Source organism: Anopheles nili, chromosome 2 (assembly GCF_943737925.1).
Source record: "Anopheles nili chromosome 2, idAnoNiliSN_F5_01, whole genome shotgun sequence".
Classification (NCBI taxonomy): domain Eukaryota; kingdom Metazoa; phylum Arthropoda; class Insecta; order Diptera; family Culicidae; genus Anopheles; species Anopheles nili.
Window position 1 is genome coordinate 29575335 of NC_071291.1, and position 23404 is coordinate 29598738.

Consider the following 23404-nt stretch of genomic DNA (forward strand, 5'->3'; position numbering starts at 1 on the left):
TCGCAGTGAAATTCAGCTTCTAATATCTTCATACTTGAAAACTCCAAAAAAGGATCAATTTACAATGGCTGGCAAAATGCTACACAAAACATTTTATGATACAAATATCGATCTTTTTAGGAATAAGAATAAATATACCGAAAGAAATGAAAGATTGTCAGTAGAGAAAATTATAATCAAGAACTTGTACACGTAATAAGCTGCCTGACGAATAATTTGAAACAGTAAAGAAGATCAAGTTTAAAAATTAAAGATCAAGTTCCTATAACGATTCGTGGAAGGATATAACACAAATCCATATACCTTACGGCACTCCTGGCGGAACAATGCTACCCGCAACCGGTCGTACACTTCTGGAAGGAGTTGAATCTTGTCATTTTGCCATCCTTGCCATGTACCTTCCGGCCAGAATAGCCGCTCAAGTGCTCGATCTGGTAGTACATCGCCCTGACGGCATTGGCAAACGCTTGCAGTGTGATGCCTGCAACACTGACTAGCATTCGCTATCGCGGCACTATCTGCTATCTTCCACCTCGGGGGAAATTCCACTTAAATTGAGCCCCTACCGTCCTGCAGCCGGAGAAAGCACCCGGACACCCAGAACCGGTGGTGACGACCACAGTTATCATATTAGCCTTCTGTTTGCTCTGCCGGCTGTGAGGTAAAGAACATCGGTTGCAAGTTGGGCTGGATGGAATAAAAAAAGGGGTCTCCTCCCTGCAGACGCACATTCCCAATCGAGCTCGAAACGATCCCGCGCGATATCCACCACCGTGAACGCCTGCCCTTATCAGCGATCGGAAGGGTGCGGGTTGGTTGTGCGAGGTGAGCCCACGTTTGAGCGTCAATATTTGCCCGCGTGATAAGCACGGCCAATGTGGTCGTTGATATGACCGTACGTGCCACGATACGGCCCCCACGGTGTTCCTTCGGCCAAAATAGGGCGGTATAATTACGATCGATCGAACGGCTCTCGAAATCGATACCGATCGCTTCAAAATGGTCGCCGGTGGCAGCGAACGCACAAACACACGCTCGAGTAGTCCGCCTGGGGACGTATCATGGTAGGGAAACAATCCATCCACGGCTCAATCCTAATCCCACCGGTGTGGAGAAATGGATTGTGCTCGATTCTCTTTCCCTATCTCTCTTTCAGTCCAAAGGAACAGGACCCACGTTAAAGGGATTCGAGTCTATTTGCCGTTCGATAAGGGATTTTCGATTCCCCTTTTTCCCGGGTTCACTTTCACACGCTGATACACGAAGGATGGGAAATTTGAAAACCACCCCAATAGGTGGCTTGATTCGAGGACAACATGGCCAGTACTTACCCCCGGGGGTGGCTTCGAAGAGGACGACGGTCCGGGTTGGGGCTGTTGTTGCTGTTGCTGCTGTTGCTGCTGCGATGACACCACCGCTACCGTCGACGACGACGAGGAAGGCTGCTGCAACTGTTGTTGATATTCGGCAACTTGCTTGCGTAGTGTCGCAATCTGCAAAACGACAGGGAAACAGAAGGGCAACAAAAAACTTAATTTTCAGCGAACCTCCACGTTGAGCGAAGAATTGTACGACTGTTTCGTTCCACCCACTTGTAATTAGAACTCGTTTCCGGTGTCGAGGGTCCCTATACCACCACCACCACACCATTTATCTTCGTTACGAACGGCTGTGCTTTTGTTTTTCGCGGCGACCCACAATAGCATTCGAAAAGAACGATTAGACCCCGTGCGGTATCAGAATTATGAGCCAAAGTTCTGCCCACCTAAGGGAGGGTGGGGGTGCGCGTTGGACCCCTCGTGAAAACCCAACCGCGCACAACCGCGCCAGCGATGGCTGCCATTGTCACAAAATGGCGCACGATCGAAGCGCGTCAGGGACGTGGGAACGGTGCACATGCTAATCGAGGTTCACGTACTCCAAACGTCTGGTAGCGAAACCAGCGAACCCGGGGGGTGTCAGAAACGCTACCCACAGGTGTGGACGATGCGGCCAGGGTCGGTGGTTGAAGAAATTGCTTTATGATAAGCCGCAAACCGATGCAGAACCGGCCAACGGGCGATCAGAACGGGGCCTGCTGACGGTAATGTTCCATTCCCAGGCCATTATTCCGTTCGGTCTACGGTCGGTACCGTGCACCTTTAGATTGGAGCACTTGTTTTCCCCCATCGCTGGTGTGCCCTTGCTTCAGGTATGGCGCATTTTCTCGCACCAAACACAATGGCGGCTGGTGTTGCATGGTGTTCGGGGGCGGTCTTTCTTTTGGCCCAAGAACGGCTCGGTTCGATGACCAGCCAGCACCGATAATGTACTATCAACCGTAGTGCGGGTATGGGCTGTTACGAGGGTGTCATGCGTGTGAGCGAAAAAAAAATGCGTGGGATACGGCGAGTTTGATGAACTTTTTTTTACCGTCATTTTATCAATGCAGCTGCATTCGGTGTTAACGTCAACGCCTCAATGTATGCAATCTACGAATGCCACACATTTCCGGTCTCGCCATGCATTTTGAAGTTGTACATCTTTCTTCGTAAGGTGCCATCGTCCATTAGAATCATTAAAACGCAGTAAAAAAACCCCTAATAATACTCATTTGCTCCAGAGCTTGTGTATGTTATCGTTGCAGTAAATATAGCATATGAGAAAATGGTACCTGTCAGTGTTCAAGGAATAATTTTTGAGCTGTCATTCAAGGATTCCGGCAATCTAAGGATCGCTTTAACATCTGCTAAAACGTTTGCTAGATGGATGGATTTTAATTTCATTCGTTTAATTACGTCCGAATATAAACGAAATTCAAAAGGAAGCATAACGTTCTGCTTGATCGCCAGCAATGGGTGTTCTGATACCGTATCTTTGGCTGCTCCATCGCATGTTGCTTTCTACCCCACACATGGGCACACCGTTTTTTTTCCTCCAATTTCATTTCCAACTCATGCCAGGCAAGCACGTCACAACCGACAACACCGTTCGTACGCGTTTTCAGCCCAATCTGCTTCGAGCACACCGCGGCATTCGGCGTCGTGCTTGTTTCGCCCGGACCCGTTTGCTCCTATTGCCCACATTACCTCGTTTTACGAGCGTTTTTCCATTAAACTCCAAACGACATATCGTGTTGCACATGCTGCTGATAAGCAGCGTGTAGAGCCGCGAACGACCCCATTCATTGGAAGGAGGAATGGAGCAGGAACCCTCTGGCAGGCAGGCAGGCAGCAGCACCAGCACCGACAACTGGCTGTTGCTAACATCCGCAAGTAGGCACACTTGTGTCCACAAGCGCACCCCATCGGGGAAGGTCCCAACGGAACACGTACCTGCAATAATAGTAATGTCTTCTCGGCCCAACTCCTATGGGGTCGACCGGGACCCGATCCGGTGGTGACGATCGTGCGGTTGTAACCCTGCGATCTGCCACGTCAACACCGACGGTCGACACCAACAGGGCGGTTCGTTTGTTCGGCGCAACACACACGCGACAAATTTCTAATTTATTCCACCGCGCGTGTAAACCCGACGGGGCCACGGGGCCAACTTGGCACAGAAGAAGCGCCTGTTTTGACGCGCATAGGTTGGGGGATTGGGACAGGAGCGAGATTCCCACATGCGTTACATTTTATAGGACACGTTTGTCTCGAAACTGCGAGGGGCGAAGCAGTGAGGCTACCGGGAAATGGTGCTCGAGTTGATCGCGAGATGCTAGCATAATTAGTCGAAGGAGACGTACTTTGAAAGTCACAAGTTCTGTTGAATAAATGAATCATTTTCTCAAAAGGATCCTCATAGTACAACACAGGCGTTTTAATCGTCTTAAACGGGTACATTAGCGAAACAGCACACAGGTCTTTTGATATGCTATTTTTTTTATAAAGGGTCTGGATAATGCTAGCTCTAGATGTATCATTCTACACCAGTTTTGTTCTCGTGATAGTAAAAGCTAAAGCAAACGATGCACGGTGGTGATATATGCCGCTACTAAAGGCCATCAGAAATCTTGCATCGACGGATCTATTTCAAAGCGCTTCAGGTGTACGCTTTTCCTGCTTTCCCGATACACACGGGGGCACACGTGCACGGTGGCACAGTCAACCATCACCGTGGACATCCGCCGACGGTCGCGGAAACAGAACAATATGGCAAAAAAAAAACAAAAAAACGGTACTGCTCCCTCAGCCACTCGGACCACCAACGGGCCCCGGGACTCGACACGACGATTATCGATGCTTCCGACGTCGCTCCGGGGAAACCTGGCCCTGGCCGACCTTTCAGCCTACCCCCTCCCCACCAGGCACCGAGTGCGTTGCGCAACGTTGCAAGCCCGCGGTAGGCTCCATGGCTTATTAATCATATTTACAGCCGATTTTCAGCGCAGATCACATGCGCACGGTGGCGCACAAAAGCGGGCTTCATGGGCCGTGTAATTGCGGCTGCGAAAGCGCCAGGAAGGAAATAGTGTACTCTTCTCCACTCGGACCGGTGACCACCGCTGCCACCCACCCACCTGGCCGCGGCGTGGGCTAAACGGCCCAGGGGAAACCCCTGCTAGTGGCTCCGGGACGGTGATAAACCTTGAGCGCTTCGCAAAAGCCCACACAGTGTATGCGAGCAATTATGAAATATTGTTTGCGCTACAACAATGACGATGACGGTGTGGTGACCGTGGCGGTGATGATGCTGCCGGCACCCAAAGCCCTTCCGCCTCGGTTGCATCCTTCCCTTCGGTGCGGCCAACGGGCAAGTGGGTGACACTTTTCACGGAGCCCACCGAGCCAGTCCTTCACCCGGTCGCGACCGTAATTAACTGCAAATGGACACCCCCGGTTGGGCACGGAGTGGGTGGAATTTACTATTTTCCGTGCACCCGCAGCTCGCGGCTTTGAGCGCTGCGTTTGGTGGTACTGTAGGCGCGTGCATGTGCATGTGCATGTGGCCATGACGAAATCGGTGATGCTGGTGCAGGCTTCGGGCGGGATGTTGTTCGTTTGTGGCGTACCATTACTGCCGCCGTTGAGGTGAATGCGCATCCAAATGAAATACTAGTGCCCTTTTCAGCTATCGGAGATGGCACGAGGATGCAGTCATTGATAACTAACTCTTCCGCTGCCACGCTATCGGCATTTTTATAGCTGCTGTACTGCTTTACTGATTTATCGTTTGTGTTACGCGCCGAGACGACTGGAGAGTGTGAATGGGTTTGAAATGGAGGGCCAACAACTCAGGGGTGCAAAAGAACATTTACGGTAATGCTGTAGAGCATTATAGTCGCTAAGGTAAATAAGTGCTTCGATTTCATTCAAGGCCTTTTGAGTTCAATTGTCTTTAGTTTAATATTTGAATGTAATGATGTTAAAACGTTTCTTCGAATTCAAAAGATTGCCTTTTTTCAATTCATCCAAAAAATTATATCAGATAGTTTTCATGTCACATTATATCAAATATTCGATCAACGAATATGGTGCAGCGTTCATGTACGAATGTTTGAAGACGTTCAAAAGATACTTGAATAAAACATAAAAAAAACCTTTTTCAAAGCCCCAATATCGACAATAATATTGATGTTGAAAAACTCGATAAGATACGCACAACCAACAGTTCGAACTACGGTCTGAAGAAACACAGCTTCTCTTCTCTAACTACTTGTCGCGACGATTGTAGCTGGAGCTACATAACATTTAGCATTCTGACACTCACATATACCTTTGAGACATAGATTTTGTCTATGGCCCGTCTAAGCTGACGAAACAATCTTAGTCAAGTTCAAGAAGAAACCTTCAGAAGAATTTTAAGCCCCGTATGTAGACAAATATATTAAAGTTGCTTTAATGAACGAGCTCTCTGAGCTTTACGAAAGTGGGGGTTTAGTGCTACGAATAAGAATTGCTAGGCCCCGGTGAAAATGATCATGTCATTAGTATGGTACCAGAGGATCCAGCTCATAAAATCTTTTCAAGATGTCTACGTGAATATAGGAGGCTTGGTAGGCCCTAACTGAGATAGAGTAATGTAGTGGTTTGCGGAAGACTGCTCAAGGCAGCGATCGATCTCGATTTCTCCTGGATCAAGCCAAGATCGATAAGAGGTTGTATCGCTTGATAAGTACATAAGTAACGGGATATGCAAATATTACAAAAATATATTTCAAGGCGACATGAATACCATTTAACATGTTTTATCATTGAAAATAATTCAATCATTAAATGAAATGTTATTTTTACAGCAGCAGTAAAGCAAAGCTTGGACCATACAACCAATTATCAAAGCTAAATAGAATTAGCTTCAAATGCAGTCTAAACACCGGCAGCTTTTAAAGATGTATATGGTTATAAATATATATATTTGAAATGAAATACGGCCAAGTAGCCGGTAGTACATCTTCTAAGTATGTTAAATTACGCACCTCTTGATCCTGCGTCGCACAAAGTTCCGTCAGTTCGTGAATTTTTTCTCGAGTGATGCTCAGTTCTCGGGCTGGATTTTGATTAATTTCATCTTCGGTGATGATTCCTTCCGCAAACACTTCCTGCGTAAAGGATGTGATGGATCCTTTCACCTTGTTCAGGCTGTCGTTCAGTTTTAGCCACGACATTCCTGTGTGATCTAATTATTCACTTGCTACAGCTAAACAAAAACACGTATACACAGCACAAACAAACACCGGCTGACAATGAGCAGCATTACCGGTTAACAACACACTTATTGCACAGAAGCGCTCATAATATCAGTTTTCAGAACCGTGTATCCTTTTAGATATCGTATCCTTTCCGGAGATTACGCGATAATTACACCAAATTCAAAACTCCACGAATTCCAAAACAAAAACATTACACGCAATGACAGCTGGTTGTTTCGACGTTTCTTAACGTTCTTTGCTGTCAGTAAGCTGGTCAAATGCTGTTTAAAATACACTGCTAAACAAGTATACTAATTAGTAAATAACTAAACATCTATTATAATTTGAATTACAAAACATTCATAGCATTAAAAAATCGTTTCATTGAACAGTGATCAACTATATCGTATATCAAACAAAAAACCTTTTTTGCTACATAGAACTTTAAAACGGTTTTTGTATTCATCAATGGGGTTTTGGATAGATTTACAAAGTTATAGAGCTTCGTTTTCTAAGGATTGGTTCGGAGTAGTCTTTAATATGAGTGCTCCATTACACAGGTATTTTAACCATCAATTCATCATATTAATATAAAAATGGACAAAGAACGTGTGATTTAAAAAAAACACCTGTTGCTAGCCAGAGTAACCATAGCAGCGAAAATCTATACATCGCTTACATGACAACGGTTGTTTTTTTAACAAACGCTCCCTAGTCAATTATCTATGACGCCTTGTTCAAAAGATGGATTTTGAAGAAAATATAATTAAAAGGCAAAATTCTAGTGAATATTTCGACACCGTAATCGGTCACATTGAAGATATTGTGATCGGTGAAGAGTTTCAGGTGAAATGGTGTGAGCGTGTTCTGAAGCACGTGACATTTCAATCCTTATTCACGTTTTTCAGCGTATGGTCAATCAGTTCATGGAAAGTTATTACTACGAGTTCGAACCGGGCGAGGAGAATAAAATTATTTACACGGAAATCTACCAAAAATACACCAACATGATCGAGGCACATATCGTAGAGCATCTGAATCGGAAAATGAGCTGCTTCGATATGGATTTGTTTGCCATGGAGCTGGAAAACAAAAAGACGCAACTGGATGGAGAAATCTTTGAGCTGCTGTACACATTAACAGACTTTCTCGCCTTTAAGGATATGGTATTGGATTACAAAGCCTTTAAAGAAGGTGCATACGATGATCTTAGCAAGGGAATCAGCGTTACTGGTTTGCAAAAGTAGACTAACTATTATCATCATGCTTTGGTGATAATCGGCGAACACTGCGGATCACTATTTGAACGTGGCCTCTATCCAAACCCAAAGAATCACATACCAACAATGAATGAGTTAGTTTTCACGCTCCGTTTGGATACGTTTACATATTTATTGTAATTTTATAAATTTACGACCATTACGACTTTAGGCAGCATGTAGTTCACTTTCAATGCATAAGAATTTCTGTTTGAATAAGTCTGCTATTCGTATCACCGGGCATACGGTACGGCACCATGGCGGCCATATTTGTGAGGGCCTTTGCTTGCTCGCGTAGATAGCCTAGTTGCTGTGTAAAAGGTGAAAGCGAACGAAAATAATTATCAGTCTTCATGCTTGTAATATACATATACATTAACGTTGAAATCACTTACGTTCTTCTTGCCGAGATCATCGAACTTGGCAACGTCTTTTCCTTTCATGGCTTTATACTTCGTGAAAGCAATATCCATAGTGGCCAACAGCAGGTCGGGGATGACTTTGCAAACCTCGCCCGAAAGGCGCTTAAAATTATTCACTGCCGCATCCAGATCGGACATTCGCAACGGGACCAGTTTGATGCGCTCGAGAATATCCATTGCGGATTGGTGATTTTTCCCGTGGTAACAATCGAAGAACGCAGCCAGCTCCTTTAGTAAACTGAATGTTGCCCATGTCTGAGGGTCACAATTCTTTTCCGCGCCCGTGTAACGTACCGTGAAATCATTCGCCATCCGTTGTACACGCTCGCGTAGTGAGCCCTCTTTGTTTGCATGGTGCACGACTTGCGAGAGCAATATGGAAGTGTAACGAAGTGCTTGTTCCTGCTGCGAAGCCAGATCGAACATCCTGATTGCGTCCTCGAACATGCCCTTCTTTACGAACTTCTCTGCAACCATTTCGCATACTGTCCGAGCATCGATGTGAACACTCTCGAACTGATCTACCAAACCGCGTGAACGCATTCCATCGCGTTGCATTCGCCCAAAAAGAAGATCGAAATCCCTGCATTCGATGGCAAGATCCGCGACGCTAACGAGGAACAAATTCCGTCCCTCACTGTCCTTCAAGTTACGCAAGAAGTAGAAATAGTGCAGCGCTTCCGGAGGATCCGTTATTTCAAACTTTTTCGCATACAGCATTATCAGACGAGCCAAATTTAGACGACGCATCGGCTGCGGATCCTCGAAATCAACCGATAAGAGAGGTTCCTGTAGGTTACGAGGACCACCAATCATATGCAACTCGTTAAGCGCCAACCCGATGTGGACAGCATGGACACGGTACTTATCAAAGCGAGATAAAAATTCAATACCAGCTTCGTATTGCCCGGTCAAAGCGAGTAGTTGAAAGTATAAATGTGGCTGCTCAGCGGCGTTGTAGTGTTTTTCGCCGTACTGCTCCAAGATCATGCTTTGTAATCCGGAGCATGTCAAGTGTTCAGAGCTATCGTCACCCTCAGTGCGTATTAACGAAAGCTGGATCCACAGGAAGTCGTCCGTTGTCTTGGCGATATCGGCGTGCGGTTCCTGAATGTCACAACAGCCTACAATGCAATACACCGCCCGCTTGTACGGGTCCGTTGCATTGCGTATTTGCCGCTTATACTGCATACGTATTTGCAGCTCCAACCTGGGATTGATCTTCTGCTCAGGGTTGTGACACTTTTCTTCCAACACAGCAATCAAATCCTCGTGACCTTGCCCTGCCATTTCCATGCATTTCAGAGCCGATGTTAAATCGCCACAGCGTAAGCAGTAATATACCATGGGCCAAAGGGGTTTTCCATCAATCTGCCCATCTTGCAGGCCCATAAAGGAAGAATTCAACCCTTGCGTGGTTAGTTTAAGACCGACAAAAGAGCCCACCAAATTCAGCACGCTGGGAACACCACCACGTCGCGCTTCACGTAAATGGTCCGCAATGACGGTTTGCATGAACAACTTATACCGGTTTTCCAAGTAACGCTTCGCTTGATTGATAAAAAGATGCTGCGAACAGCGCACCTTCATTGGATCTTGGCTTCGAGGAATCGGTGTCACGTTAGTCATGTATTTCATAACTTCCCATACATCGTTGACGCGCTAAAAATAATGGTGTATTAGAACAAATAAGATAAATAATGGGTTGTTGACCAGTTTTAAAACACTTCTACACCTACCGAATCATTGAAGCTCACCGCAACTTGCGCAAAGCGTTGTATCAACGACGGTCGCATCGATCCTTCACATACCAGCTTATTATATTCATGAACTTCTCGAGCATAGGCCATTTCCTGGCTGTTCAGCGAGGACCTACCACCGAAAGTAGTTTCGTTTAAAATGGTCTGTTCTGGACCCTTCCGAATGTCTATCCAATTTTGTGACGGTCCAATCAGTGCATTCATCAGCTTCACCTTTTCTTGTTTCCAATCGTTCATCATATGATCCCATTTTTGCGATTCAGCCGAGAGATAAGACTAGCAAAGAACGCAAGAATGAACGATACATCCAATCCCAACGGTAACATACCTACATTTTTATGCACTTCCTCTATAACGGCTAATATAGCGTTTTCCTTTTCGTTTCGAAGGAAATTTTGTACATCTGTCGTGGCAATTGGATCCAATGGTTCAAACGTTTTACGGGAGCTGAGCGTTTCTAGCTTTTGGGATATTTTTGGCAAATCGATTCCATTCGATCCTAGCAGAATATGTCTGTGGAGATATATAAAACATTGAAATCAATTTCTAGCCTTGTTGAGACGGAAAACGCCACTTACGCTTGCATATCCTGCGCACCCGTTTGAGTTACGCGCGAGTGCAATTCTTGTGTCGCTTGCAGTACTTGCGGTAGAGTTCGCTCAACCCGCGGTAAATCATCCGAAACTTGCGTTTCATGAGTAAGCTTTTGAGCTTGTTGAAGAAGTGCGTTGAAATCCATCGTAGTTCTATTAGTTTGAACAGCTTTATATTACTCCAACACAATTGTTCTTTGCTTCGTTTACCGCTCAACCATAACCTCTAATTCGTTGCGGAAATAAACACTACCGGGAAATGATAAAAGAACAACGATAACGGTCATTTTTTTGTTTCTTAATATTCAACATATCGCTTTTTAAGTTACCGGTGCTTATTCACAAAATATACACGTTTCATCAATAGGTTCACACGTTTAGATTAAACAAATAGGCGGCATTTCCAAGCATAAACGATTGGGTGTTCTTCTTCTTCCCTTCCTCTTCTGTTACACCACGGAGAGCTCTTTTCTAACCGATTTACGTTGATGAAAATATACGTGGAATATTCTACGATCTACGCAATAGAAGCTTACAGTTTTTATTTTCACAGAAAATTAATTGAGAGAAGCTCAATTACAAAATTACAAACTGTTTGCCCACGATAATTCGGACCAAAACAATTGGGCGCACCGCACAGTTTCACGCGTTGAAATTAACGTCAACCGTAATGACATGACAGTCAAAGGACGTACCCGTCGAATTTAAAACCGGTAAAATTTATGAAAGCCTCATTGGCAATCATGAAATTAAAAATCATGCATTTAAATAAATTGATGATATTTTAAATTAAAAATTTATTAGTGTACTGGTGAAATATCTCTAGGCTATCAAACTATAGTCCAAAGATTACAGTGTTAGCAAAATCGAAACATGTAACTTATCCTACAATATAATTGAAACACTCCCGGCGCTATTAGCCTAACATTGATAAAATAGGTGCCTCTGAAACAAAGAATATTTTATCAAATTATGATCTAAATATATAGAATCAAAACATACATTAGTACCAAGCTAGATGAAAGGATTGTAAAGATTTCCCACATACACCAGTATTGTACACGTACAGCGAACGAGTCTAGGATTCCGAGCTATGTATTCACAAATACTTTTTTTTCGTTGATTTTTAAGAATATTCAATAGTTTAATTACTAATCTCCCCATAACACAAAAGCCAACACTTTGTCGGAATTTAGATGAAAGTGTGCAGATTATTTAGAGTGATATGCAAGATTATACTAATTATCTTAAATAGGCTAGCTCAGTGTGTATAAAATACACCGAGATTACTTTTTATTTTAATTATAACGCCAATAACCCTTCTCGTATGATTTACAAACATAAATTTTCAAATAAAATGCCTGTAGGGAAATATTGTAGAGCATATGATCACATCGTCACCCGGCAGACAATGTAGAAAATTCTGGATACTGGAAACTCTGGAAAATACTGGAGAATCGACAACAGATCAAAAATAAACAATGTTTAAATAAATAACAAATACACTACTCTTGACTAGTTTTGAATAATGTTAATTATTTAAGACACATTAATTTAAATTCTGTTAATTTAACCGTATTGTCGAGTAATTTTAAATGTTGAGAATGAAACTCACCACTAAATCTAGTGAGCGTTTTCAAATCCTCTCACTATGAAATTCTCATCAGACACGACGGTTCGTCATAATTGTCAAATGCATATCACAACAAATTTCTTTTTCATAACTTGCCGATCGGAAAAGTGTAGATGTTTATTTAGCTTGCTTTGATTGTTTTCCTTAAGCGCTTCAACAATATATAATGTCGGATTCTGAAGAAAGTCGCTCGAGCATTCGAAGTAGGAGTAATTCCGTTGGGGAACGTTCCCCGAAAAAGCAACTAAACGAGAATGGCAAAGCTGAAGAAAAACACAGTTCGATCGTCGCTTCCCATTACAACAAAATAGAAGATCGAGGAGTGCAAGTTCGCAAAAAATCAAATATTTATTTTATGCGTAACTTCAACAACTGGATTAAAAGCGTGGTAATAGAGAAATACACCACTTTACTAAAACAACGGATTCCACTGGGATCACCTTTCAGAGTGCTAGATATGTGTTGTGGGAAAGGCGGTGATTTGAATAAATGGGCCAGTGCCCATGTAACACATTTAATATGCACGGATATCGCTCAAGTAAGTTTAGAACAGTGCGAAGCAAGATTCAGCCAGATGTACCAAAGGGATAGAGACTCCCAGCGACGGCCAAAGGTGGAATTTTTTGCTGCAGATGCTACTTTGCAGCAACTGCGCACGAAATATAGTGATCCGTCGATCAAGCTGCACCTAGTGAGCTGCCAGTTCGCCTTCCACTACTCGTTCGAGTCATTCAAGCAGGCAGATTGTATGTTGAAAAACGCTGCCGAATGCCTGGAAGAAGGCTTCTACTTCATCGGAACGATTCCGGATGCAAACGAAATTATGAAACGGCAGCGTTCGGCAATGGCGGATTCATTTGGAAACGATATATATAATATCAAATTTCTTTGTGACACAGACAATCCGCCGTTGTTTGGAGCAAAATATAACTTTCAGCTAGACGAGGTCGTTGACTGTCCGGAGTTCCTGGTGCATTTTCCAACGCTTGTGAAGCTGGCTTTGAAGCATGGTTTACGGTTAGTGGAGAAGAAGCGGTTCGAGGAACTGTTCGATGAGCTAGGCAGTCAAAAGCAGGAATTGTTGGAGAAAATGCAAGCCTTAGAATGCTACCCGCCCCCCTTCAATCGGTCCGACGACGATAAACAGCGAAAAGCCCCGGATCAATACAGTCATGCTGAGGAGTATGGAAGGCAAATGTCTAGCCAACAGTATTTCCGAGTGGGAACACTTTCGAAAAAGGAATGGGAGGCATCTAGTAAATATTTGAAGCAACGCAGAAAGATTCTTGCCAGTTAACTCTCATTCTCTCCCTTTTGTTTGCAGCGCTGTATTTATTTTTTGCATTTCAAAAAATGAAGACCAGCTATGACACGAATGGCAGGCCAGTCTATTCGTGATGATCAGTGTTGAATCAGCATTAAATCAAATATGGATTGATAAATAAAACTAACGTGAAAATGTAATAGTATAAATACAACTGTTTCGCTCATTCAACGATGGATTTCTTTCCTACTGATAAATTTCATACACAACTGTGCATTTAATTATTATATTGTGTTCGTTGGTACCCTTCATTCATTAGTTAAATAAAACTTAAGTGTAGATGTTAGTGAGTATGTGTATTTGCTTGGAAAATTATAACCGTCCAAAGCACCGAACGTCTTCCCGTGTGGAGGCCGTTTGTTCTAGCAGCTCTGGCCACTGAACAACAAACATATCCACAATGTAGAGTAATATACGGCCACTTAATGAAAGGCTACGCACGCGACAGAAGCTTTCGATGAACACTATTCTGCATTTGGTATTGATGAAGAGTAGACGAGCCAGGAATGCAACCAAACAGATCGGCACACAGGTCCCAGGCCCGTTGGTGAGAATAAGTTCCGGTTGAGCCTTCAGGACGATCGGGATGCAGTTGAACAGGGCTAGTGTAGTCGTCACAATGGAGCTGATGTAGCTCTGATGCACATCTCGGCTGCGTGTTATTGTAATTATTTCATACGTTTGTTTGGCTGGATCAGGCTGCCGCCGGATCTCACTCTCGATAACTTTCACTACGCTCGTTTTGTCCGTATTTGCGATCACGTATTGTCGCGGCGAGTAGCGCTCACTGTCTAGGCGCTCGACAATGCGTAGCATTTCAGCTGTGTGACCGCCTGATCCCATAACGATCATAGTGCGTGCAGGCTTCGTGCGGGGAATAACGGCGGAGGCGCCTTGGCCACGCTTCACCGAAATTAGAAGCTGTACTAGCCGGACTCCCAGCAAACCGCAGACAAATAGTAGACACGTTGTTAAGAAGTCCATGACGATATGCTATGATGTTGTTGACGATGTAGTATAGTTATGTGGCGATCGTGCACTTTCTTTTCCTCCAACCTTTAAGCACTAATTTGTCCACCTCATCACTTATGTTTACATGACTTATGCGTTGATCGATTTTCTGCCCAATACTTTCGACGTGTTAACTGAACGTTCGATCGTTTGCGATCGGGCGTCGTATCTGCAAGAAATGTTAAGGAAATCGTTTGACTCTACAAGTGGCGCCAAACGTCGGTATGTGGCACGGGGACGAAGGCGAGGTTTCGCCTGATGAATGAAATTCCTGAAGTGCCGATGCTTTCTTTTTTCAAACTAATTCCGTCGATTCACAGTGGCGGGGGAAACGACAATTGACACTGTGGTGTGGTGTATGCTTATGAGACGTGAAAGCAAGTATGATGATAGCAAACATGAAGATGGGGCATCGATTTGAAAGATTATTATTGGAATCTGTCAAAAAGGGCACAGCGTTGCCAGTACGTTTTGAAAAGAAAAAAAGACCCGTGTTAAATCAATCGCATTCTTCGTTTCCGACCCAACGGAGCAAAAAAAAATGCAACGATCAAGTTTTCCCGCGGCTAATATCGGTTTGATTAAAAAGTGATTAAATCGAGCGTGGTGAGTGCACTGGATTGCACGGACGCGCTAGCTCATGGGTGCCTGTCACATGGCGAACGCCAACCGTTCGTTTGACAGCTTGTGAAGCGTGTTGCGCGGATATGAGAGAGACGTCGCCATTCGCTCTGGTTGCACTAGGGTGAACGGGACGGTTAGACGAAAGACCGCTAAAACCACCAGCATGTGTACAGGCGCATCCGCGAGTGAAGATTAGAAATTAGGATTATAGGCTTTTCTTGAAGGGAAATAATCTGTGTTTGTAGCATAACCATCGAGGATCGACCGGTAATTCGATAGGGCAAAGGTACGCGTGCCAATAACCGAAACAACGGCGAGCCTGTGATTCCGGGTACTGAGACCGAGCCACCATTTTCCGTGTTGCGAATAAAGGCTTTGTGAACGGAGTATTCCGGCAAACGGCACTGTAGCTCCTGCATCGTGTCTCGTAACATTTCCATCCGGTATAATAAGTTTAGCTGGTCATTTCGAAGCAAAGCAATGGTAAGTGGCATCGGAACTTGTTTGTTCAAACATGAACCGTCTGGATCGGTTAGTTAGGCTTGCGATAATGGGATTGTGTTGCCGGATGGGTGGAAGGGGTGGGGGAAGGGGACGGCTGTGGCAGAGCTAGCAAGCGTTTCGGCACAATGTGTTTAGATTGAGAAAGAGACAAATCGTTATTAGAAGCGACAGGAGAGTAACGGAGAAGGTCGAGAATGACATAGTTGAGGTTATGCTGCTCCTTGTTAAAAGTATTCTTTTTTCGTTCTCTCTCGCGTGTAATTTTTGCAACTTCTAAACAGGCAAATTCAAGCACCGACGTACCGATGGAATCTGTCGACCCGACAGGCCCGGCATCTGGAGCACTGAGCCCGAATACAGTGAATGGCAATGGGAACGATCTTGCCACTAATGCAGAGGATATGACTTCGAGAGACTACTACTTCGATTCATATGCACATTTTGGCATCCACGAGGAAATGCTGAAGGACGAGGTGCGAACGCTGACCTACCGGAACGCGATGTACCACAATAAGCATCTGTTCAAGGGTAAAGTGGTGCTGGACATTGGCTGCGGAACAGGCATTCTGTCGATGTTCGCTGCGAAAGCCGGCGCAGCGAAGGTGATTGCGATCGAGTGCTCGAACATTATCGACCATGCACAAAAGATCATCGAGGACAACAATCTTCAGGACACCATCACGCTGGTGAAAGGCAAGGTGGAGGAAGTGACGCTGCCTGAAGGGTACGATCACGTCGACATCATAATCTCGGAATGGATGGGCTATTGTCTGTTCTACGAGTCTATGCTGGATACCGTCATTCACGCCAGAGACAAGTGGCTCAAGAAGGACACGGGGATGATGTTCCCGGATCGGTGTACTTTGTTCGTGACAGCGATCGAAGATCGACAGTATAAGGACGAGAAGATTAATTGGTGGGATGACGTATACGGGTTCAACATGAGCTCGATCCGTAAGGTAGCGATCAGCGAGCCGCTGGTGGATGTTGTTGATCCAAAACAGGTCGTCACAACTGCGTATATGATCAAGGAGATCGACTTGTACACGGTGAAGAAGGAGGACTTGGAGTTCGAATCTTCGTTCCATCTCATGGTGAAGCGTAACGATTTCGTGCAAGCGTTGGTGACGTACTTCAACGTTGAATTTACGAAGTGCCACAAACGGCTCGCATTCAGCACGGCTCCGGATGCGGCGTACACACACTGGAAGCAGACGGTGTTCTACTTCGATGACTATCTGACGGTTAAGAAGGGCGAGGAAATTTACGGCACGTTCAAGATGAAGCCGAACGTGCGTAACAACAGGGATCTCGATTTCACCATCGATTTGCACTTCAAGGGCGAGTTGTCTCAGGTGGACGAAAAAAATCAGTACCGAATGCGCTAAAGGAGCGGGAGCATGTGCCTCCAAACAGTCATCATATAACCCCACCACCACCTTTTAAGGCCCAACAACATCTCTTAAATATCGTCGTTCGCGAGTGTCCAAAGCGATCACCAGAGATCCACAGATTACGACAGATCCAATTGGTTACGCGATAATAGTATCTAGCATTATAACAAACCATTGCATGCATTGTTCAACGAATTGGTGATTCATTCCACCCGAGAAATGTTTTACCGTGTGAAATATGATTATTTTAATATTCGTTAACAAATATCGATCCGGATGTATTATGCGTCTACTGGACATTCATGGGTCGTTTTATGTTATCCAAAAAAACCATAGGTTGACTCATAAGTACACATGTATCTGCAGCATGTAGCAAATGTGAAAAAATAACTAGGCATGAACAACGGTTAGTAGTATGAATATACGAACGAACTATCTGACGACTGGAAGCATCGAATTTTCTTTTCTTGATTGTACGAAAATCAACACAGCAGAAACATTAACAAATTATATTAGCACTTATTTTCTAATAACTATGCCGGCCTATGGGACATAACGAACCCGATAAACATTCCAACTCCCAAGCATCATCTCTGATGATAAGAACAGAAGCAAGGCAACCATCACCAACCATCGACCAGGTTTTCTTTTCTATGACCTCTGTGCTATTTGTTTTCTGTCACGCTGCTGGTCGCAGTCGAAGCTGGTTTGCTGGTTTTGTCCGCCTTCAAATCATTCATCAGGGTGTTTTTTTTATCCGTCAACTGCTGCTTTCGATCCTTGAAATCTTGCTTTTTCTCGGCTATTTTCTCTTGAATGTTTTCCTTCTTATCCTTGTACATTTGAACCAGCCGCGCCTTGGATGGGATCGGTTTAATATAACCCCACTGTTCTAGATATTTGATAGAAATGGTTGTACCGCCTGCACAAGAAAGAAATAAATTTCATTTAATGTTTTTTTTTGCTATTGATGCGCACATACAACATACCTAAGGTTACCGTGTAACGCGCCGGAGTGGCAATTTTATAAAGCAAGTACGCGATAGCGATGTGACCCAGACTGGAATCTCGTACTGGATTAATCAGTGTTTCGGACACACCAAGCGATTCGAGGATTGCGATCACATCAACGCCGCTAGTCGATGCGTAGTAAAAGCCACCGAACCACGCAACTGACGTGAGGCAATGTACGGGTACGAGGACGTACCAGTATTCCTTGTACATCTTCTTGAAACGCGCAAAAAGACCAAGCTTCTCCGGTACAGCTGGCGGCTCAGTAGACGATGATGATGCAACATTTTCCTGTTGTTCATTTGAAAGATTTTTTTGTTGCCACGAGATCCTTCCGTTACAAAATGGACGTGCTAGCGTTGTGTGTAATGAACATCCTGCGCCCTGAATGGGGTTTGTGCGGAATACTTGTGTGTATCGACTGTTCGAATAATAACACCCACGTGGGTACGAGCTGCTGGCACATCTGCTGAAAGCACCTGAGTATGTAGATTGAGCAACAACATTACCTAGCTTTACAACGGACACTTTCGATGCATTAGATGCACCTAAGGCCGTCATTCGGAACATTTTTAGAGCTATCGTAGACATTTCGGGATTTTTGTTTATATTTTCGTTGTTACTGTTGATGTAGTTTCGAGCGTACTAGAAGCAAAACGACTAACTATACACTATTCTGTCCGTCCAAACTTTACATGAATTTACGCAGTATGAGCGTCATGCACTTGGAGGGGGAAGCTGAAACAGAACCAAAATGATGAAAATAGCACAACTTGGTAAAAGAGAAAAATGAGTATATTTACATTTCAGCATGTAGCGATCCTCGCAGTCATGCCTTCTTTTTCTTCCTCGCTTTCTATTGATTATGCCACGGAACGATTTTGGGACTCGAGCACTGTATATTTCCCGAGCTTCCAATGTTGTTTATTGCGTGGGTTTGACACGGTGCAGACTACTTTGGTTAATTATGGACCGGCAACTAAGGGCCATATGTCCCTGAACTCTTATTATTTCATGTTTCGATACGTTCGCAAATCGCTGCACTTACAGGTTTGTTATGACTGTTCTGATCGTTTGACATACTGCAGAGTGAAAGTTTTTTAACCCTCGATATAGTCAAGCACATTTCGATACATTCGTACGCATTAAAATATTTATTGGTGGCATTTTATGATGGTCATGAAAGATGATGTGTTTTATAGTTTTTGATATAAGTTTTATAATGCGGACGAAAACGCAACTATCATAAAATTTCAATTGGCATTAAATTGCATGAGACGCAATGAACCCAAGGATATAAACCATAGCTGGCCATTCTGTATTTGTTGTGTTTGTAGGGTTGAGATAGACAGCAGGATTAAGAAGATAAATCAGCTGTACAGAGTTCGTAGTATGTTTCTCGTGACGCGCTTTTAAAATATGCTGTAATGTAAAATATTTTACTACCCCGACCATTCCGATTTAACGATGAGCGGAAGCGGGGGATATAGGAGTAAATTCGGGTCCTTGATCGGTGTATTGTACGTTGGCCACACCAGTTGCAAGTGTTTGGTAAGTATCCTTGCACCCTGTGAACTCCTTGCGTTGCAATCTTTAACGTGTCTCAAGGATAGGTGCAGTATTATCGATTTATATTGGTTTTTGCTTGATTCCGTCAGATTTATGCCACGAGAAATGCGGAGGTGCTCACTTGCCACGAATCCCATCTAGAGTGCCACTCACCTCAATCGGGATGGGTTGAGTTTGAACCATTAACGATATGGCAAACAGCTCGCGTGTGCCTGGAGACAGCCGTTAAAAACCTAATCATTCTGGACATCAACCCTCTGGATATTGTTGCAATCGGCGTTTGCAATCAGCGTGAAACGACGGTGCTGTGGGACCGGACAACGGGCTCACCGTTATGCAATGCAATCGGTTGGTGTGACACGCGCACATCCAACGTCGTCGGAAGGATTCTACAGCGGGTCCGTGGCAAGAAGAACTATTTGAAGTCGGTGTGCGGGCTGACCATCAGCAATTGCTTTAGCGCCGTCAAGATACGATGGATGATGGAAAACGTCGACGGGGTGCAACAGGCTGTGGACGATGGCCGGGCAGCATTTGGGACGCTGGACAGTTGGATTATTTGGATGCTGACCGGTGGTCCTGAGGCGGGCATCCACGTGACGGACGTGACGAATGCATCTCGAACAATGCTGATGAACCTAGAACGCTGTACGTGGGATGAACGGCTGTGTCGTTTTTTTCGCATTCCGACTAGCATCTTGCCGGAAATTCGAAGCTGCTCAGAGGTGTACGGATACATCAACGATGGACCGTTGAGTGGAATACCGATAGCAAGTGTACGACGACGTTCGAAAGATATCAACCGTTGGCGTTTCGGTGTTGATAAATATTTTCTCTTCATCATTTCCAGTGCCTCGGTGACCAACAGGCCGCATTGCTTGGGCAAATGTGTCTCAGCGCCGGGCAAGCGAATTGTACCATTGACGAGGGAATGTTTGTGCTGTTCAACACTGCCCAGGAAATAATCGACTCGGATCACGGGCTGCTTTCGACGGTAGCATACCAACTAGGTGTTCGTGGAGATGTTTGTTACGCGCTAGAGGGGGCAATTGCTCACGCCGGTTCGTCCATTGGATGGCTGAAACGTACGCTAGCCTTAGAGCAGCCCCCATCGGATCGAATGCAGAATAGCGCTTTCGGCTTGTTGCCCGATGGAAACTCGAATACTCAGCTAATGAACTCGTTTTGCTCGATAAGTTCGCCAGTACCGCCCTATGGGGAGTCGAAAACGATCGTCTCCAGTAGTTCTCGTGCCGGTGTAATTTTTGTACCAGCATTCAGCGGATATTACACACCATATTGGCGGTATAAGGCGCGTGGTATGATGTTCGGAATCACTTTGCAAACGACACCGCAACAGATCCTAGCCGCGGCGCACGAAGCCGTTTGCTTTCAGGTACGCGAAGTTCTAGACTCACTAGCGAAGGACTGCCCCACGTGGCCCCGTCTTACGAAGCTCACGGTTGGGGGTGATCTCAGCGAGCAGCGGTTTCTAGTGCAGATGATGTCCGATCTAAACGGGCTGATCGTGGAACGGCCACAAACGTCGACACCGGCCTGCCTTGGAGCGATGCTGGCTGCTGGGTTGGCAACCGAAATTTTGTCCATCGAACAGTTCCGCCAAAATTGCGTACCCCCAGTCGACGTCTTTAATACAGCGTTCAATTCTAGTCGTACGTCCATTTCGTCACCAGTTTCTTCTGCGTGGTGTGCCAATGCTAATCGATTGATTCTCTTATTGCAGAAAGGGATATGAAGTTTCGCCGCTGGAAAATGGCCGTCGATCGATGTTTGAATTTTGATTCCGTCTCCGAGAATGACCCGGTGAAGCTGATTGGCGATGGACGCGATCCGGACTCGTACGTGCGCTGCTCGATCCCTGGGTCGTTGTTCATAGTTTCATCGTTTGCGTTAATTGTCGTAGCGCAGCTTATGCGACAGAATGGTTTCGTATAGTTCCTGCCCGATGCTGGCATGTCCGTTTCCGAAATTACCCCAGTCAGGTAGTATTAAGCGCCAATAGCTTTGTTCCTGGTCGCCGGTGGATGCGATAGTTGTTTGTTACCGAGCACAAATTAACGATAAACTTGCAAACGCTTGCAGCAATGTATGACAAAAGAGATAATGGAAAAAGTACAATAACTACGTTTGTTGTTGCCTAGATGCAGAGAAGTTACTTTACTTTTGATATATCACATCGGTATGACACAAATCTACTGGCCGTTTTCTTCAAGCAACTGAGAACCGTATTCAAAAATGTCGATTTAGAAGTAAAAAGCATTATGTGAAGACCGCAAAGCAGTCGAGGTGACCTGATAAGTTAAGAAGCTAAAAAAAGTAATCATTCTATAGCCACACTGAACTGGAATGTATTTTTTCGACTTTTCCTTTAAATATTTGGCCTACCGCACAACTACAAAACTAGAGGCTCCAACAGTTGGTGCTATTATTTCTGCCCAGTTTGCTACACCAGGCGGCCATCGTTTGAACCGACCTGATTGAATTCCGTTCAATTGCGCTCGGATTAGTACCTGGCTCATTACTCGAGTGTTACATCTTGTTTTCCGAACTCCGTCACCTGTCTGGCTACGTTACGTTACAATGCTCAGTCCTGGGATCCGTCTGGTTGCAATTGGCGCGAACATTCAACGACCGAGCTAATGCACCGGCGCTGTGACCAATGGCTTGAAATCGGTAAATACAGGCCACACGTTCGCCGGGCCAGATCTAGCTATGATCCCTCAAACTGGAGCTCGTGAAAAGAGTTTGAACGGGCAACGAATCATTATCGCCGGGAGCATCAACTCCGATGACGATGTAATCTTCGTCCATTTCTTGGCGCGTAAAAACACTCCGTATCAATAACGTATCGATTGCCGGTAAGAAACTGTCCCAGCCTGCTTAACGTGCCTTGGCAGATCGGCCATACTTGTGTGTTTTTGTGTGTGTTAAATCTGGTCCGTTGTTTCCTATCGCGACCCTCTTAAAGGCTTCCTTTTATGCGTTTTATGCGGCGCAGGCTGGACGCCCGGAATGGAAACCGTAAAATGTGGCCCACTTTCGATGGGGATGGGCCCCACCCCGTTGTCCGTTCCTCCCGGTTACGTTTTTGCGGTTATTGGCAATTGAAACTTTAAAACAGGGCAACGAGTGAATTATCCAAAATTAGCTCTCGGCGGCGGGAAACTTTGCACCGGTAGCCCGTGGTGCCTTAGAACGAAACGCCAGCATTTTCGACGGGGGTGTTGGGAGCGCGTGCGGATGAGACGGGAGAAAATTTGAAACACCCCTCCGTGCTCGTCCATCCGCACCTACCACGTGGTTCATCCATGGCGTGCGTTAATTACGCACACGAGGGGGAGAAAAACATTCGAGTTTTCGCGGGCCACCGAAAGTATGTTAATTCGCTGGTTTCCATCCATTGCGTCCGGCCTTTATCTTGGCCCGGGGTTGTAATAATAGTTTGACCACCAAAGCCATGTCCAGCCGATGTGTAGTGCTGGCGGAGGAGCTTGAGAATGCCAGCAGCAGCAATCGATCGATTCCAGTGGCCAGTGGGTTGGGTTAGTTTCGGAACGGGAGTGTTATCGAGAAAACAGGAAACTGGGACAGCTTGACGATGGTGGAGACCTATTTTCCGGCGCCATCGGGATGACGACGATCGAACACAGGTCCGCTGGGGAAGCGCGTGTG

General features: G+C 45.1%; 8 protein-coding genes across 8 annotated transcripts in view; 4 read left to right on the forward strand and 4 right to left on the reverse strand.

Annotated features, from left to right (window-relative positions):
- Window positions 1–6583, reverse strand: part of LOC128721017 (thyroid receptor-interacting protein 11) — a 32086-nt gene extending 25503 nt beyond the window's left edge. Inside the window, exons 1-3 of the mRNA XM_053814724.1 lie at window positions 6395–6583; window positions 1422–1493; window positions 1332–1373 (exon numbers count right to left, since the gene is read on the reverse strand). Coding sequence (XP_053670699.1) covers window positions 1332–1373; window positions 1422–1493; window positions 6395–6583 — 303 coding nt within the window. The remainder of the gene's footprint in view (window positions 1–1331; window positions 1374–1421; window positions 1494–6394) is intronic.
- Window positions 6584–7351: 768 nt separating this feature from the next.
- Window positions 7352–7854, forward strand: LOC128721046 (ADP-ribosylation factor-like protein 2-binding protein). The gene is made up of 2 exons (XM_053814754.1): window positions 7352–7453; window positions 7516–7854. Exons 1-2 carry the CDS (start codon window positions 7352–7354, stop codon window positions 7852–7854), a joined length of 441 nt encoding a protein of 146 aa, XP_053670729.1.
- A 182-nt stretch (window positions 7855–8036) lies between these two features.
- Window positions 8037–10787, reverse strand: LOC128732210 (nuclear pore complex protein Nup93-1-like). Its single transcript, XM_053825381.1, has 5 exons — window positions 10627–10787; window positions 10381–10561; window positions 10028–10324; window positions 8262–9950; window positions 8037–8176 (listed from the first exon to the last, which is right to left on the reverse strand). The coding sequence occupies exons 1-5, from the start codon at window positions 10785–10787 to the stop codon at window positions 8057–8059; spliced, it is 2448 nt and encodes an 815-aa protein (XP_053681356.1). The 3' UTR covers window positions 8037–8056.
- Window positions 10788–12440: 1653 nt separating this feature from the next.
- On the forward strand, window positions 12441–13730 carry LOC128732248 (mRNA cap guanine-N7 methyltransferase). Its single transcript, XM_053825418.1, has 2 exons — window positions 12441–13530; window positions 13599–13730. Exons 1-2 carry the CDS (start codon window positions 12441–12443, stop codon window positions 13670–13672), a joined length of 1164 nt encoding a protein of 387 aa, XP_053681393.1. The 3' UTR covers window positions 13673–13730.
- A 180-nt stretch (window positions 13731–13910) lies between these two features.
- Window positions 13911–14642, reverse strand: LOC128720930 (UDP-N-acetylglucosamine transferase subunit ALG14 homolog). Its single transcript, XM_053814632.1, has one exon. It carries the CDS (start codon window positions 14580–14582, stop codon window positions 13911–13913), a length of 672 nt encoding a protein of 223 aa, XP_053670607.1. The 5' UTR covers window positions 14583–14642.
- Window positions 14643–15365: 723 nt separating this feature from the next.
- Window positions 15366–17569, forward strand: LOC128732176 (protein arginine N-methyltransferase 1). The gene is made up of 2 exons (XM_053825346.1): window positions 15366–15716; window positions 16019–17569. The coding sequence occupies exons 1-2, from the start codon at window positions 15714–15716 to the stop codon at window positions 17123–17125; spliced, it is 1110 nt and encodes a 369-aa protein (XP_053681321.1). The 5' UTR covers window positions 15366–15713; the 3' UTR covers window positions 17126–17569.
- An 86-nt stretch (window positions 17570–17655) lies between these two features.
- Window positions 17656–18418, reverse strand: LOC128721027 (uncharacterized protein C18orf19 homolog A; the record flags this gene model as incomplete). Its single annotated transcript, XM_053814734.1, has 2 exons — window positions 17656–18053; window positions 18121–18418. Coding segments are annotated over 2 exons (555 nt in total), but the record flags the coding sequence as incomplete, so codon positions are not given.
- Window positions 18419–19609: 1191 nt separating this feature from the next.
- On the forward strand, window positions 19610–21848 carry LOC128720000 (glycerol kinase). Its single transcript, XM_053813645.1, has 4 exons — window positions 19610–19693; window positions 19801–20487; window positions 20562–21384; window positions 21456–21848. The coding sequence occupies exons 1-4, from the start codon at window positions 19610–19612 to the stop codon at window positions 21665–21667; spliced, it is 1806 nt and encodes a 601-aa protein (XP_053669620.1). The 3' UTR covers window positions 21668–21848.
- The last annotated feature ends 1556 nt before the right edge of the window (window positions 21849–23404 follow it).